This window comes from Electrona antarctica (genome assembly GCF_951216825.1).
Source record: "Electrona antarctica genome assembly, chromosome: 11".
NCBI lineage: Eukaryota > Metazoa > Chordata > Actinopteri > Myctophiformes > Myctophidae > Electrona > Electrona antarctica.
Genome location: NC_136792.1, coordinates 47,474,382 through 47,488,129, shown reverse-complemented (window position 1 = coordinate 47,488,129; position 13,748 = coordinate 47,474,382). Strand labels below are relative to the sequence as shown.

Below are 13,748 nucleotides of genomic sequence, written 5' to 3'. Positions count from 1 at the left end.
AGCTGATTTTACGGAGCTATGTGTGTGTGTGTGTGTGCCTGCCTGGGTGGGTATGAGCACAACAATAGCATGGTTGTTTTCCACCACCTGTGCGCAACCTAACACACACACAAACACACACGCACATATTAAGTGTATATATGATGATTTTGGGTGTGCCAGACAGTACAGTGACAGCACAGTACAATACAGTAGAGGGTACAGTAGAGGGACCCCCACACGGTAACTCATTTCTCAACCGTTTCGGACGTGGGACGGCTCGCCGGAATCGGCCCGGCCCCCTGGGCGTGTTCCTGTGGGTCTGGATGTTCCGGGGACCCCCCAGGGACTCCCCGGAGACCCCCACATGGTAAATAATTTCTCTACCGTTTGGGACGTGGCTCAGCGGCTCGCCGGAACCGGGCCGCCCCCCCCCCTGGCCGTGCTCCGGGTCTGGATGTTCCGGGACCCCCACACGGAGTTGCACCACTCACTTCACATGGGTGTGATTTTATGTTTTTGATTAGGCGTTCCATCATGCTCGTTTGAAGCCCGGGCTAGATGGCTATTTCAACCAATCTGACTGCTTCCTGGAAACGCCCTGTTGCATAATGTACAGTACAGTGTGTTGGCATCTGGCAGACCTCAGGTAGCTGAGTGGGACTGAGAGGCCATCTGGTCATCAGAAGGTTGCCGGTTCGCCCCCCCTGGGGCTCACAGTCTTGAGTTGAAGCATTTAATGCCTCACTGCTCCCCAGGTGTCGTATTAATTACAGCCTTTAAGAACTGAGGCCGATTCTACAAAGTCCGGGAGCTAGACCCAGCCCTCATATCAATTTTTGCTACCTTTTTTTCACTATTATTTCCTGTTAGCATATACCTTGGGCCATCTCAAAATGAAGGGACCACTCCCAACTCGGGGCCGTTTGGTTTCAGGGGCCAAAAAACCCCTTTTTTGGTATATGTCTCTGGCGAAATTGTGTAAAGGCAAATAAAAATTCACTAAAATTACATAAATACACATGGAAGTGTGAAATTTGGCATGGAGTATCCTGACACATAGGGGTAAGTATCAGAATAGGATTTTGGGGCTATCTACCATTGTATTCTTAAATATGGACATCATCCTCAGAAACACAAAAACCGTTTAACAAATAACAACAAAGATGGTTATTTTCCAGCACATTAGGGTGAATATAACTGCCTCACTTGTATATATAAAACTTCCCATATCCTTAAGCTTCAATTTAAGCCCAAGATGACCTCTCTATCTTGAAGATTACTCTTTCTGTGGCCAAAATGCTGCACTATACCTCAAATCGGAGACATTTTCATTATCAGTCACTATAGCCTTCCAGAGTCCTAGAATGTAACAATAGGTTCACATGTTCTGCAACTACTGCTGTCTGAAGTTAGAAACATGAATACTACAGCAGGAACACAAATGCCTTTTATTATATTTATATTTATTTATTATATTATATGCACATAATAGCTTGTTTCAGTACATAGCCTATCAATAGTCACCCAAATCAATGTGCACCCAAATGTAACAGTGACCGAGTTAAAGACAAAGGGAGACACAACAGAAAAATACTGTATGACAAGGGGGCATCAGATTCCTTGTTTTTCTTTTTCTTTCTTTTTTTCATAATTTATCAAAGAAATCAAAGAAAACAACAAAAACAACCACAACAAAATAATTGTTATACCACTGCATATTTTAAACCTTAAATTCACAACCCTTCCATATTGACAACTACTTTAGGTTTATTCATCATCAGATTCATCTTCCTCCTCCTCTTCATCATCAGAATCATTCATATGTGTATGAATTTCTTCTAGGTCATCCTCGTTTGTCCCCTCTTCAGACAACACATCAATGAGGGCTTTGGGGATGACGTCACCTTCAAACCATAGAGGCTCTAGTTTGCCATTTTCTGAGTTCAGATGAAACCCATGGTCAAGAGGTGATGGAATTTCTGGGTTATTCTCATGAGCCCTCTTCCAGATGCATACCTGGAAGTTAACTCTTTTGACATGCTGCAAGAGGACCCTCTTGCATGGTGGAAAAGTTGAAAGGTCAAGGGAGAGACCTGGTCGAAGCTCGAGGCTTGAGCCACACATTTTCTTCACCTTGATCTCTCTTGCCTCATCCACACGCTTCACTCGAGGACCAAAGCTATAGAGGCGACAGGTGAACTCTTCAACACCAGTTAGCACAAGCCCATCAAGTTCCCAAGAGTTCCCCACTGCGGCAAAGATCTGAATGAACTTAGAATGCTGATTCAGAAGCTTGATGGGTCGCACCTTTCCTTTGCCTTTGAATGCAGAGGTGCAGTCAGCACCAGTGAAGGCATGCAAGGCCAGCAAAGCTGAAATATGCTCTTGTGAATAATCTTCAGCCAGCTGGTTGATGTTAATCAGCTTATCTCCCATGTCAAATATGACATCGACTGTGAAGGATTTGGCATAATAGAGGAGAATGAAGAAAATGTCAGAGTCTCTGGCTCTGACTCGGACAGTTTTGATGTGAGGCATTGTGCTTTGGATGTGATTGATGTAGATGATCACCCTCACATCAGTTTCTTCATGTGTTGAATTCAGATCAGGTAGAAGTGCTTTGGAAATCACTCCAGCTTGAGCTTCTATCCTGAAAGCTTGACCAGCCTCAATGAAGATGATGGGCCTTCAGAGTATCTCTTCCATCATATCTGGAGAGCTCCAGTGCTCGAGAATTAGATGTATGAGTGACTTCTTGTTGTCATCATTTGTGAGGAAACCTTTCCAATCTGCAGGTTGGCGAACATTCAGACCATTAACTATGTACCGCTCACCACAACCTCTGCGATCCCTCTCAGCTGATTTTGGTGAATGAAGTCGGTCAACATAAGTGTCAGTACTGAATACTGTTTCTGCGGCAGTAGGTTGACTTTTGAAGATGCGCTCTGATATAGTCTTCATTGTCTGGGGCACATTGCTCATATATAATGTGGCATTACCATCTACAATGAGACCACATTGACCAGGAGAAGGGAGCTCCACTTTCTCAGCATCTTTGATCATGTAGTTCATCCCTTGTGCTTTGTTGGTTTTTGCAAAGAATCCGTCAACTGTTGAGATGCTATATGGAGTCAGAGTCAGTGGGTAGGACATCAGGTCAGAGATGCTGATTTGTGACCTTAGTAGTTGGGATTTGATGAAGATCTGAAAGATAAATCCACTTGTCGCCTTATACTGGATCACTTTCTGGTTTGATGCCACAAGCTTCCTTTTAGGTGCAGTGGAAGACATCGTCTTGAATTTGTTCCGCTTGATAGGTTCGAAAAAACGGATTTGTTTTGCAATGAGTCGATTACTGATGAACTGCTCTTTTTGAGTTTGGCCATTTTTCAGAGCATTCAACACATCATAGCGCACGTCTTCTGGCATAGCTGCTCCTGAAGACAGACTTGTCAGTGGCTGATTAGTCTCAAGCTGAAATGGGTTGATGAAACTCTGAAATGCTTCTATTGTTTGCTGCACTTGCTTCTCAGACCGAGTGATTTGACGTGGCCTTAGGTCTCTGTGCTGGTTTTCAGAATGCTTACTTTGGCAGCTAACCATATTCCACATCTCCTCGACAAACTCTCCTTTAGCATGGGCAGTCAGGATGTGACGTTGGCTTGCTTCATAATTAGTGGTGATTCCACAGATCCCAGCACAAGATGTCCCAGAACCTGATTTTGACTTAAGCCATTTCATCGCTGTCTCCTCTATTGTTTTGTCAGTGTGACAGCGGTTGCCTGGGATATGCGATCTGGCTACACTCATTGCTCCAGCACGCAAAAGTTTCTCTGAACCAGGATGTGTTTCCTCAATATGTTCAAGAAAGTAGCCAAAGTAAGTGAGGAATCTAGCATAATTCTGCTGGTCTGAGCAGAAAAAGAGGTCTGGCATGGCATTTATGGCAGCTTTGTACCCATCAAAATCATTAATTTTGATTGCTTTATTCATTGACAGCACACGCCAAACGCAGTCCATGTATCCCATCCAAAACTGGGGAGTTTCTCCCAGCTCCCCATTCCTCACAGTTTGTCTGAAGGAAAGATATTCTCCAATGTGATTAGATACATCAGCTGATGATAACACATCAGTGAGAGTAGATTCACTCAGGTTAAGTTTTTCCAGAAAATCTGCACTTTCCAGAGAGAGTGGTTCATGAGTTTCCAGATACTTTTCGTATAGGAGTCTCTCGAGAGCTTCGAGCATGGACTTGTGTGTGTTCATAGCTCTATCCCAATTCTTCCCATCAGTGACTCCATTCACAGAGCCTGTGGTGATCAGTTTAGCCTCTAAAGCCACTTCGACCCATCCACTACCCTGGCAGTATCTTTTGCCTATTCCTTTCAAGTATGCTCCACAGCAATGGAATGTGCCAATGAGGATGATGTGTTTTTTGTATTTTTCAGGTTCGTTCCATATTAGAGGGTTAGTGAGGATTACTGATGGTGTACTCTTGTCCAGCTTCAGAAGATGCAACTTGGCTGCATCTAAGGCATTCTTGAATGGTTGACAAGTCTGTTATAGGAGCATTGATCATGGGGTAATACCCAATTGTGGTGAGGCATTTTGGAGGACAGCCTGTAACCGACACCCAGCCTGACAAACCAGGGATGTGCTGATCCCCGGAGTTGATTTTCCGAGCAATGACCCAAATGAGATCAGTATCTGAATTTGAGTTGCTGCTTGTGGATGGAGTATTTGAATTGGATGCTGCCAGTACTGGTTCAGATCGTTTCTGTGTGTAATAAGTTTTCAAATCCTGAGCAGGACTTTTAAATATTGAAAGTTTAAATAAATTTACAGATTGCAACAGTATGATTTAAAGCTGCAAAGTACTTCCACAAACCATATAATCATTGTTAAACATTTAGTCACTGTACCTAAGTACATACCTTTCATCTGTAGTGGTCTTGTGGTATTGAGGTTTCTTCAATTTCTTTGCACACAACAGTGACAATGTCAGGAAAGTGTGGACCCAAAAGCAGGACTCCGGCAGGATCAACTTAAAAGTGTTCATTAAACCAAACAGGCAGGTAGTATAGGTACGTACGTACGTACAGTACGTCAGATAGCTCTCCTATACAATGGTCAACAGACCCACACAAACACACCGCATGGCTTAAATAGACACAGGGCTTAACAGGACAGGTGAACTCAATAGACAATTAAGAGATGATTGGCAGAGGGACTAACAGGACACAGATGGAGATAACTAATCACAGGGGGGTGAGACAAGGCAGGTAAACAGTGACTAGGCAGACAGGAAACAATAGGAATGATACTACAGAATAAGATACAGAACACAAAGGCAGAATAAAGTATTTATGTTTCTAACTTCAGACATCAGTAGTTGCAGAACATGTGAACCTATTGTTACATTCTAGGACTCTGGAAGGCTATAGTGACTGATAATGAAAATGTCTCCGATTTGAGGTATAGCGCAGCATTTTGGCCACAGAAAGAGTAATTTTCAAGATAGAGAGGTCATCTTGGGCTCAAATTGAAGCTTAAGGATATGGGAAGTTTTCTATATACAAGTGAGGCAGTTATATTCACCCTAATGTGCTGGAAAATAACTATCTTTGTTGTTATTTGTTAAGCGGACAGTGTATATTTTTGTGTTTCTGAGGATGATGTAGGTCATATTTAAGAATACAATGGTAGATAGCCCCAAAATCCTATTCTGATACTTACCCCTATGTGTCAGGATACTCCATGCCAAATTTCACACTTCCATGTGTATTTATGTAATTTTAGTGAATTTCTATTTGCCTTTACACAATTTCGCCAGAGACATATACCAAAAAAGGGGTTTTTGGGCCCCTGAAACCAAACGGCCCCAAGTTGGGAGTGGTCCCTTCATTTTGAGATGGCCCAAGGTATATGCTAACAGGAAATAATAGTGAAAAAAAGGTAGCAAAAATTTATATGAGGGCTGGGTCTAGCTCCCGGACTAAAATGCCCTCTTCTAAAATCAGTAGTTCTCACACTTTCAAGATTTCGAAAAATAGCAGACATACAATCTCGCAAGCGCGGCACAAAGGGGCACGCTGTGAGCTTGTAGATCTGGCTTTTAATCCATGGTGCACATTTTTCATCACAAGAGGCTTGTCTTGTTCCGTACAGTCAGTGTGGTTTCACTGTGTTGCTTAGAGACTGAAATACGTTCTATTGAGATTCCGGCTGAACAAATTGCTTCCCTCCTTGTTACATTAACCCGTTCAGGCCTGACGTCGACATAAAAAAAACATTCGCTCTGAAAGAATATTTATTCAAAGATTTGTGCCGCATTTTTAACGATTTTTCGAAAAATAGCAGACCTACAAGCTCGTAGCGCGCCACTCGGTGGCGCGCTATGAGCTTGTAGATCTGCTATTTTTCAATAGCTAAATTATAACATAATGTTTAGTTAAAACACCATGAGGAAGGAGGAGAGACCCGCACACCGCCACTTGCTGGTTCAAGAACATTATTTTAAAGAGTCATAGCAACGTTTCGGCCTTTCGGCCTTCTTCAGGCAGTTAGTTAGTTAGTTAGTTAAAACACCAAAAGGGGTTCCCGCCCAAAATGGGTTAACTCCCAGTAGGCCTCCTTTTTTTAATGCCCTCAGGGTTCATTAGCAGAGTATAGCGGGTAAAACCGTACCAATTCCTTCAATGACTCGCAGAGATTAAAAAAAAGCATGTAATGGCTGTTTTAAATCTAAATTCCCATACACCCTCAGCAGTGCCATGATGTCCAACAGAACGTCTATAATTGGACAAGTGAGAGATATTGCCTTTTATGTATCGCTAAGGCCAACCCCCTTCCGTGACCTTGTATAATCGACGTGATTGTTTTTTTTTTAAATAATAACTTAAAGGACCACTTCACCACTTTTCAACCTATCTTCATATAATAGGTCCTCACTAATAATCATGAAAAAATGGCGCAATTTTTTTCTACTCGGTCTGTGTCTCATAGGAGGGCTGTGGGCAGTTCAGAAACGTTCATCGATGGGGAATCCAAGCTAATAGAAACTGCAGGCTTTCTAGTCCAGAAAAGTTGCAATGCGAAAATGGAAGCCATCGTTCTCACGATAATGAAAATCTAAACATTTTTGTAAAAAAAATCTTGTTTTAAAAAAAATTCTGCCTAATGATGATGTCACTGGAAGACGGTTTCTAAACTGCCCAAAGCCCTCCTATGAGACACAGACTGAGTAGAAAAAAAGCGTGCCATTTTATCATGATTATTAGTGAGGACCTATTATATGAAGATAGGTTGAAAAGTGGTGAAGTGGTCCTTTAAGGTGGCATTTGAGGCGTCACCGACATGCGTCTTGTAGGGTCGGTTAGTTAGACTCACCATGCGACCTCCGGTCGCTATAGGGAGCGAGATGATGAATGCCATTTTTGTCCAGAGTGCATTGTCTGTGATTTGCTTTGAGTGGCTTTGTGCTAAAGCAGTATATATAATGTCTGGATTTTGTAGCACCCATATCTTTTCCAGTTCTTCCTTTTTGAAAATATCTTAAGTCCATTGTCCCTGTTAAAGGACCACTTCACCACTTTTCAACCCATCTTCACGTAATAGGTCCTCAATAATAATCATGATAAAATACCACCATTCTTTTCTGCTCAGTCTGTGTCTCATAAAAAGGCTGTGGGCAGTTTGGAAACCCGTCCACCAGTGACATCATCGTTAGGCAGATTCTTTTTAAACAAGAGGTTTTTTACTAAAATGTTTAGATTTCTATCATCGCGAGAACGATGGCTTCCTTTTTCGCATTGCAACTTTTCAAGACTAGAAAGCCTGCAGTTTCTGTTAGATTGGATTCCCCATTGATGATGTCACTGGTGGGGTGCCGTGTCGTTAGTCAGAAGGTTCCTTGTTCCGAAATTACTATCCCTATCTCTAATCCTAACCTAAACATAACCGCAAGCACGGGAGCAGTGCATGTTCGGACTAACGGGACTTCGGATCTATGGGCAGTTCCCACTGGTGGACGGGTTTGTAAACTGCCCACAGCCCTCCTATGAGACACAGACCAAGTAGAATTTTTTTTGCCATTTTATCATGATTATTAGTGAGGACCTATTATATGAAGATAGGTTGAAAAGTGGTGAAGTGGTCCTTTAATAAACAAACTACATGACGCACATGCTACAGTTTTCTATCGTCTCTGTTTGTCTTTGTCTGCTGCTGTGTGTCCAGTTCAAAGTGGAGGGCGAGTGGTGGACGTGGATCGACTACGATCGTTTCCAGGAGCTGGTGGAGGCCCACGATGAGCAGAACGGGGGACTGCAGAGCTTCTCGGCCCTGGACTACATGGCCAAGACGCCCCGCTGGGCTCATTTCGGAGCCCAGGAGCAAGGCTTCGATCCCGCCGAGACGCGCTTCCAGCGGCGCAGCAACAAGGCCAAAAACATCTCTGGATGCTGAGAGTAGAGGGAGTTGTTGCACATAATGAAATGACTACTCGGAACAAGGAGTTTGTTGTATGCACGCCGAGTTTCAACTCCCAGATTCGAATGAAAAACGTCCGATAATCACCCAGTAGGTTACTTATGCAAGGATGCAATCGAGCCAGCAGGCTCGCCTGAGCCTACTGGCTGTGACTAGGAAACACAGAGACGTCCGACGTGGCGGCCGCGTTGTCCGACTAGTACTAAATCTAACCCTGACCTCCGTCTTAACCCATTCTGACCTGAGATCAGATTCTAAAAATGTCTTCTACATCCTGACAGTTTTCTGAAAAAGCTATGTTTCTATGTCAGTCGTTCTTTGATTTTTCAAAAATAGCAGATCTACAAGCTCATAGCGCGCCACTCGGTGGCGCGCTATGAGCTTGTAGATCTTGTAGATCTGCCGGGTCAACCGGCCACGTAAGTCAGTTTCACGATGTTTTGGCTTCGGCAGCAGTAATTTCACTTCCACGTTTTCCTAACAGCAGCCAGTAGGCTCCAGGAGATTGTATTGGAGTGATAAGTTACCTACTGGTGAATGATTATCGGTTGATGACATCCAAAGCGGGTGGTTTCACACAAACTTTGTTCTCATTTGTGTTGTTGTTGTTTTTTGGTTTCTCAAAGCATTCCACTATGAACTTGAACTTATTTTTTTCTTTTTTACTTATAGATGATCTTCGCTCTGCAGGTTTGATTTGTTTGCTGGACCTCTGATTCTTCAGTCATTCCACCTCACTTTAACCTTTAAAAGTTCCTCTCCCTACTTTTAGGAACTCACATCTTGAATATTTCCTCTCCTTTCCGATCACCATTATATAAATGTCAATGGCTGTGGCTTTTATTGCCCAGAATGGAGGCATTTGGGAAGGATTATGCTGTTTATGTAGTTGCCTGCGAGCGACACACAGCACATTTCTTTCCTTTCTGACACTTTAACAATAAAGCTTCTTCTAACGCTGGCAACTCGGGACATGCTCAGGATGTTCAAGCAGCTCCAATCTTTTCCCCCCACATGTCAACCCATGTGTAGCTGCAGTTCTTTCCCTGCAGGGAACCTTGAATACTCGACACACTCATTTAGTCTAGTAGCCAGCCCATAGAGCCCCATTGTGAACCAGGACATGATGAGTACACCAAGGTTTTATGTTAGAAATGTTTAGTATGGGTTCCCAGCATGTAGAAACTGCCGGATGCTAACTTGCATATGTTGAGCAATTTTCATAATTGGCATAATATGTGACCATACCAATTACAACCTATAGAAGGCAAAATATTAATAATGTCATCATGCTTTATGTAGCATGTGATGTGTCAAACTAGGAGGTTTTCAGGATGTTGAATCCATTTCAAACATTAGTTTTGCAAAAAAAAACGGCCAATGCCGTCATCACAAATGTGATGATGTCAGCACAGCATCCGGCAGTTTCTACATGCTGGGGACCCATACTAAACATTTCTAACATAAAACGTTGGTGTACTCAACATGTCCGGGTTCACTTTTTGGCTACTAGGCTAATTAGAAATGTGTGCCAAGCTTAGTCATATAGGTAAGGTATATAGGGCTAATAGTAATCTGTGGTGTAGCAAGGATTCATGATTTTATTTGATTTTATTAGACGTCAAGCACGAAAAACAAGTTTCGTCATGTTCACCTGGGAAGCGTCAAGGATAAAAAACACATAAGTCTTTCGATTTGTTTTCATTGTGGTCCTTGGTCTGTGACAAACAACATCAGAATAATACTAGCAAGGAGGTATGAACTATATACATAATTCCAGTTGTACACTGTCATGGAAAGCAGCAACAATATGACATGCCCATGTTGTTAGTTGAAAAAAAGAAAACTTCGCAACGATGTCACTGGAAGACGGGTTTCTGAACTGCCCACAGCCCTCCTATGAGACACAGACCGAGTGGAAAATAATTGTGCTGTTTTATCATGAACATTAGTGATGACCATATATGAAGATAGGTTGAAAATGGTTGAAGTAGTTAGTCCTTTAACCCATTTTGGGGGCGGGAACCACTTTTGGTGTTTTAAACATCATGTTATAATAAAGCTATTGAAAAATATCAGATCTACAAGCTTGTAGGTCTGCTATTTTTGAAAAATCGTTAAAATGTGGCGCAAATCATTGAATATATATTTCAGAGCGAACATTTTTAACTAAAATATTTGCTTCTGGGGGGTCCCTGGAACTACATATTTTGAGATGGGGGTCCATGGCCCAATAGAGATAATTCTGGGGGTCCTTGACATGAAAAAGGTTGAGCACCACTGACATAGAAACATAGGTTTTTCAGAAAAAAATTAGGATTTAGAAGCCATTTTTTTAATCGACCTCAGTCCAAAATGGGTTAAAGATGGAGTGCCGTTATTTTGTTTTACACCTCATGTGTGGTTATTATAATATTCAAATATGTCTTACCTGTGTATTTTTGGTTTCTTCCTGAAAGCTGAAAGCCCAATGGAAATGCACCACTTTAGTGACATCAAAGCCAGTTGTAGGCGAGGCTTAAGTTCAGGTGTGTGGTGCTAAGCTCATGCTCAAGCTCATAGCGTGCCTCGTGGCACGCTATGAGCTTGTAGGCCTGCTATTTTTGAAAAATCGTGAAAATGCGGCACAAATCTTTGAATATATATTCTTTCAGAAGACTTTTTTTTTATTTCGACGTTAGTTCAGGCTTAAATGGGTTAAAATAAATGAACTTGTATTATAATGCCACATCTGGGTCGACAAGTACCATCCAAGTACTTATCATGATAGTCCACAGCCGTATTCTGTGGAAACCACAACCGGAGGGCCACAATCACACCCTACAATGAAATCCCATTCCATAATCCATACAAAACAAATCATGTATACATATAAAAATCACACCCGTGTGAAGTGAGGGACGCTCTTTTAATCGTACATCATCTCATTCCAGCCAATCAGAATTTGCGTCCTCACCTTCATCTTTAATGTTTGTGTTACGCAATGTCATGTGTTTAAGCAATGTTTGTGTTTCCACAAACACTCAGAATTGTCCGTTCAAAATTTTCAATGGCATTAACGGCCAAGCTACACCAGGCTTTTCTCGCGCGTTTACCCTAAACGCACGACCCGCGCGTGCGTTTTTAAAATAGGAGTGGACCTAAATTAAACGTACGCACGGGAGAAAACGCGCGAGAAACGTGCGAGAAAAGCCTGGTGTAGTTTGGCAGTTAATGTTTGTGTTAGCACAAAGTTTGTGTTTTCACACACACTAAAAGCTGGAGATAGGCGGGGTTATCGCCCCTCAAAAATAGATATGTCTTGTGTATACTTTAATATGAATTCCTTGTTATCTCAGCTCCATTGTGCCACTTACAGCTGTAGTTCTCAACCAGTGGTCCTTGAGGGGGTTCCAGGTGGTCCCCAGCTAAATGATGGAAAGTTGGTAACCATATGGACCCAGGTGCAGTACTTAGTTTAGACAGTTTTTGGTTTAGACTAGTCATTGGTTAGACCAGTCATTAGTGCTACAACTACAACCTATCTCAAACCCTCACCCTAAACCTAACCTCCCACGGGGCAGCACACCTAAACCTAACCTTAACCAAAACCAATGACTAGTCTAAACTAAGTATGCACCCCTATGGACCCTTATAGATCTTTAACTCTTGAGTGTTAAATAATTTTACACTCTCAAGAGTAAAATTATTGTTAAACATCTGCATTGCTTAATTTACAGGAAGTCTACACAATTAGAGAATGTAGAAGAATAGTTATTTTGACCGTATGCCTTGTTATCTCTCCTAATGGTACCAACATCAATACATCATGGAATTGTGGACAAAATCTTATCCGACAATAACAAAATACTGAGGCTAAATGTCATCAAAATGGTGGTCTGTGGCTCCAAATAAATAATGGGCCTTGATATGAAAAGAGTTATAAACACAGTGATCCTATAAATCAGGGGTGGGCAACTGGCGGCCCAGGGGGCCACATGCGGCCCCCACCTTCACTTAATGCGGCCCTCAGGTTAATGTCAGAATACTGATATAATATTGGTTTCAGCTTCATTCCACAACATGCAAACATGACCCGCTTTAATTACTTCAGTCTAAATTAGTAGCTCAATGCTTCAACACACGTATAATTAAAGGCATTTGATATCCTATGATATATCCTATGATATATCCTATCATATCCTATTTAATTTTCAGGATTCCAATTAAAAAATGGCAAAAAATAATGCAAGATTTCAATTCGAATATAGCAAAAATAGCCGATCTACAAGCTCAAAACGCGTCGCAGCGCGACGCGGTTTGAGCTTTTAGATCGGCTATTTTTGCTACGACAGTAATATATGGCCCTAGGGAGTGAGTGTGGAAATATAGTGGCCCTGTACATCATCAAAGTTGCCCACCCCTGCTATAAAGCGTCAGGCTACTTACTGTATACTATACGCACAATCCTGTTCCATTTCCCTGCTTTCTCCCAGGCTCATCCCTTGTGGATTTAATTGCCTTCTCTGGTCCTGTACTAAGCCGCTGAATCCAAATGTTATACTTGAAACTGTCCAGTTTGATTGTTGATTTGCTTTTGCTTCTTTTTTTTATTTGCTATTTTTTTATTTCCATATTTCTCCAGTGTTTCCCTGTGTGGGAAAAAAGCAGAACAGCGGTTACAGTAAACATGTATTTGTGCATTTTCTAATAAATGCAGGAGAATTTACTTGTCTTTTATCTTTTTAAGACTGAGGTTGCCAGTATAGTTGTTTGCAGACTGTGGGCAGTATTATGCGTGTCTTAAGTACCAGGTCTTATTACTTAACTTAAGACCTGGAGGCGTGATCAATGCCATTTGGCTATTCTGAGTGGCCAAACAGTGGCCTCCAGGTCTTAAGTTAAGTAATAAGACCTGGTACTTAAGACACACATAATACTGCCCTTTATCTCTTAGCATGCAGAAAAGTGTTGAATCGTGAGTTGAAATTATAAGGTTGCGCAATAATTTCACATGTAATCATTGAGAATGAATGCATGGATGTTTTGCCAAGCAGAGCAGAGGCATGGCTACCGTACAGGCAGGGGTGATTCTATTGTCTGCTATAGGTTCTGTTCATCAACACTTTGAGTCAGGGAAGTGTGCATTTATAATGAATTGCATTTGTATAGTGCTTTTCCAAGTGCTCAAAGCGCTTTACAATGGTTCATTCATTCATACATTGGGAGGTGAAGCGGCGAACAGTCGACGCCAGCGTCCTCACTTCCCACATTCACACACCAATGGTGGCGAGCTA

At 42.1% G+C, this 13,748-nt stretch overlaps 1 protein-coding gene across 1 annotated transcript in view; it reads left to right on the top strand.

Moving 5' to 3' along the window:
• LOC306932939 (S-adenosyl-L-methionine-dependent tRNA 4-demethylwyosine synthase TYW1-like) overlaps nt 1-8,450 on the top strand; it is a gene marked incomplete at its 5' end in the record, with an annotated part of 63,775 nt that extends 55,325 nt beyond the window's left edge. The window contains one exon of the mRNA XM_079514912.1: nt 8,221-8,450. Coding sequence (XP_079371038.1) covers nt 8,221-8,448 — 228 coding nt within the window. The 3' untranslated portion in view covers nt 8,449-8,450. The remainder of the gene's footprint in view (nt 1-8,220) is intronic.
• Nucleotides 8,451-13,748: the final 5,298 nt, after the last annotated feature.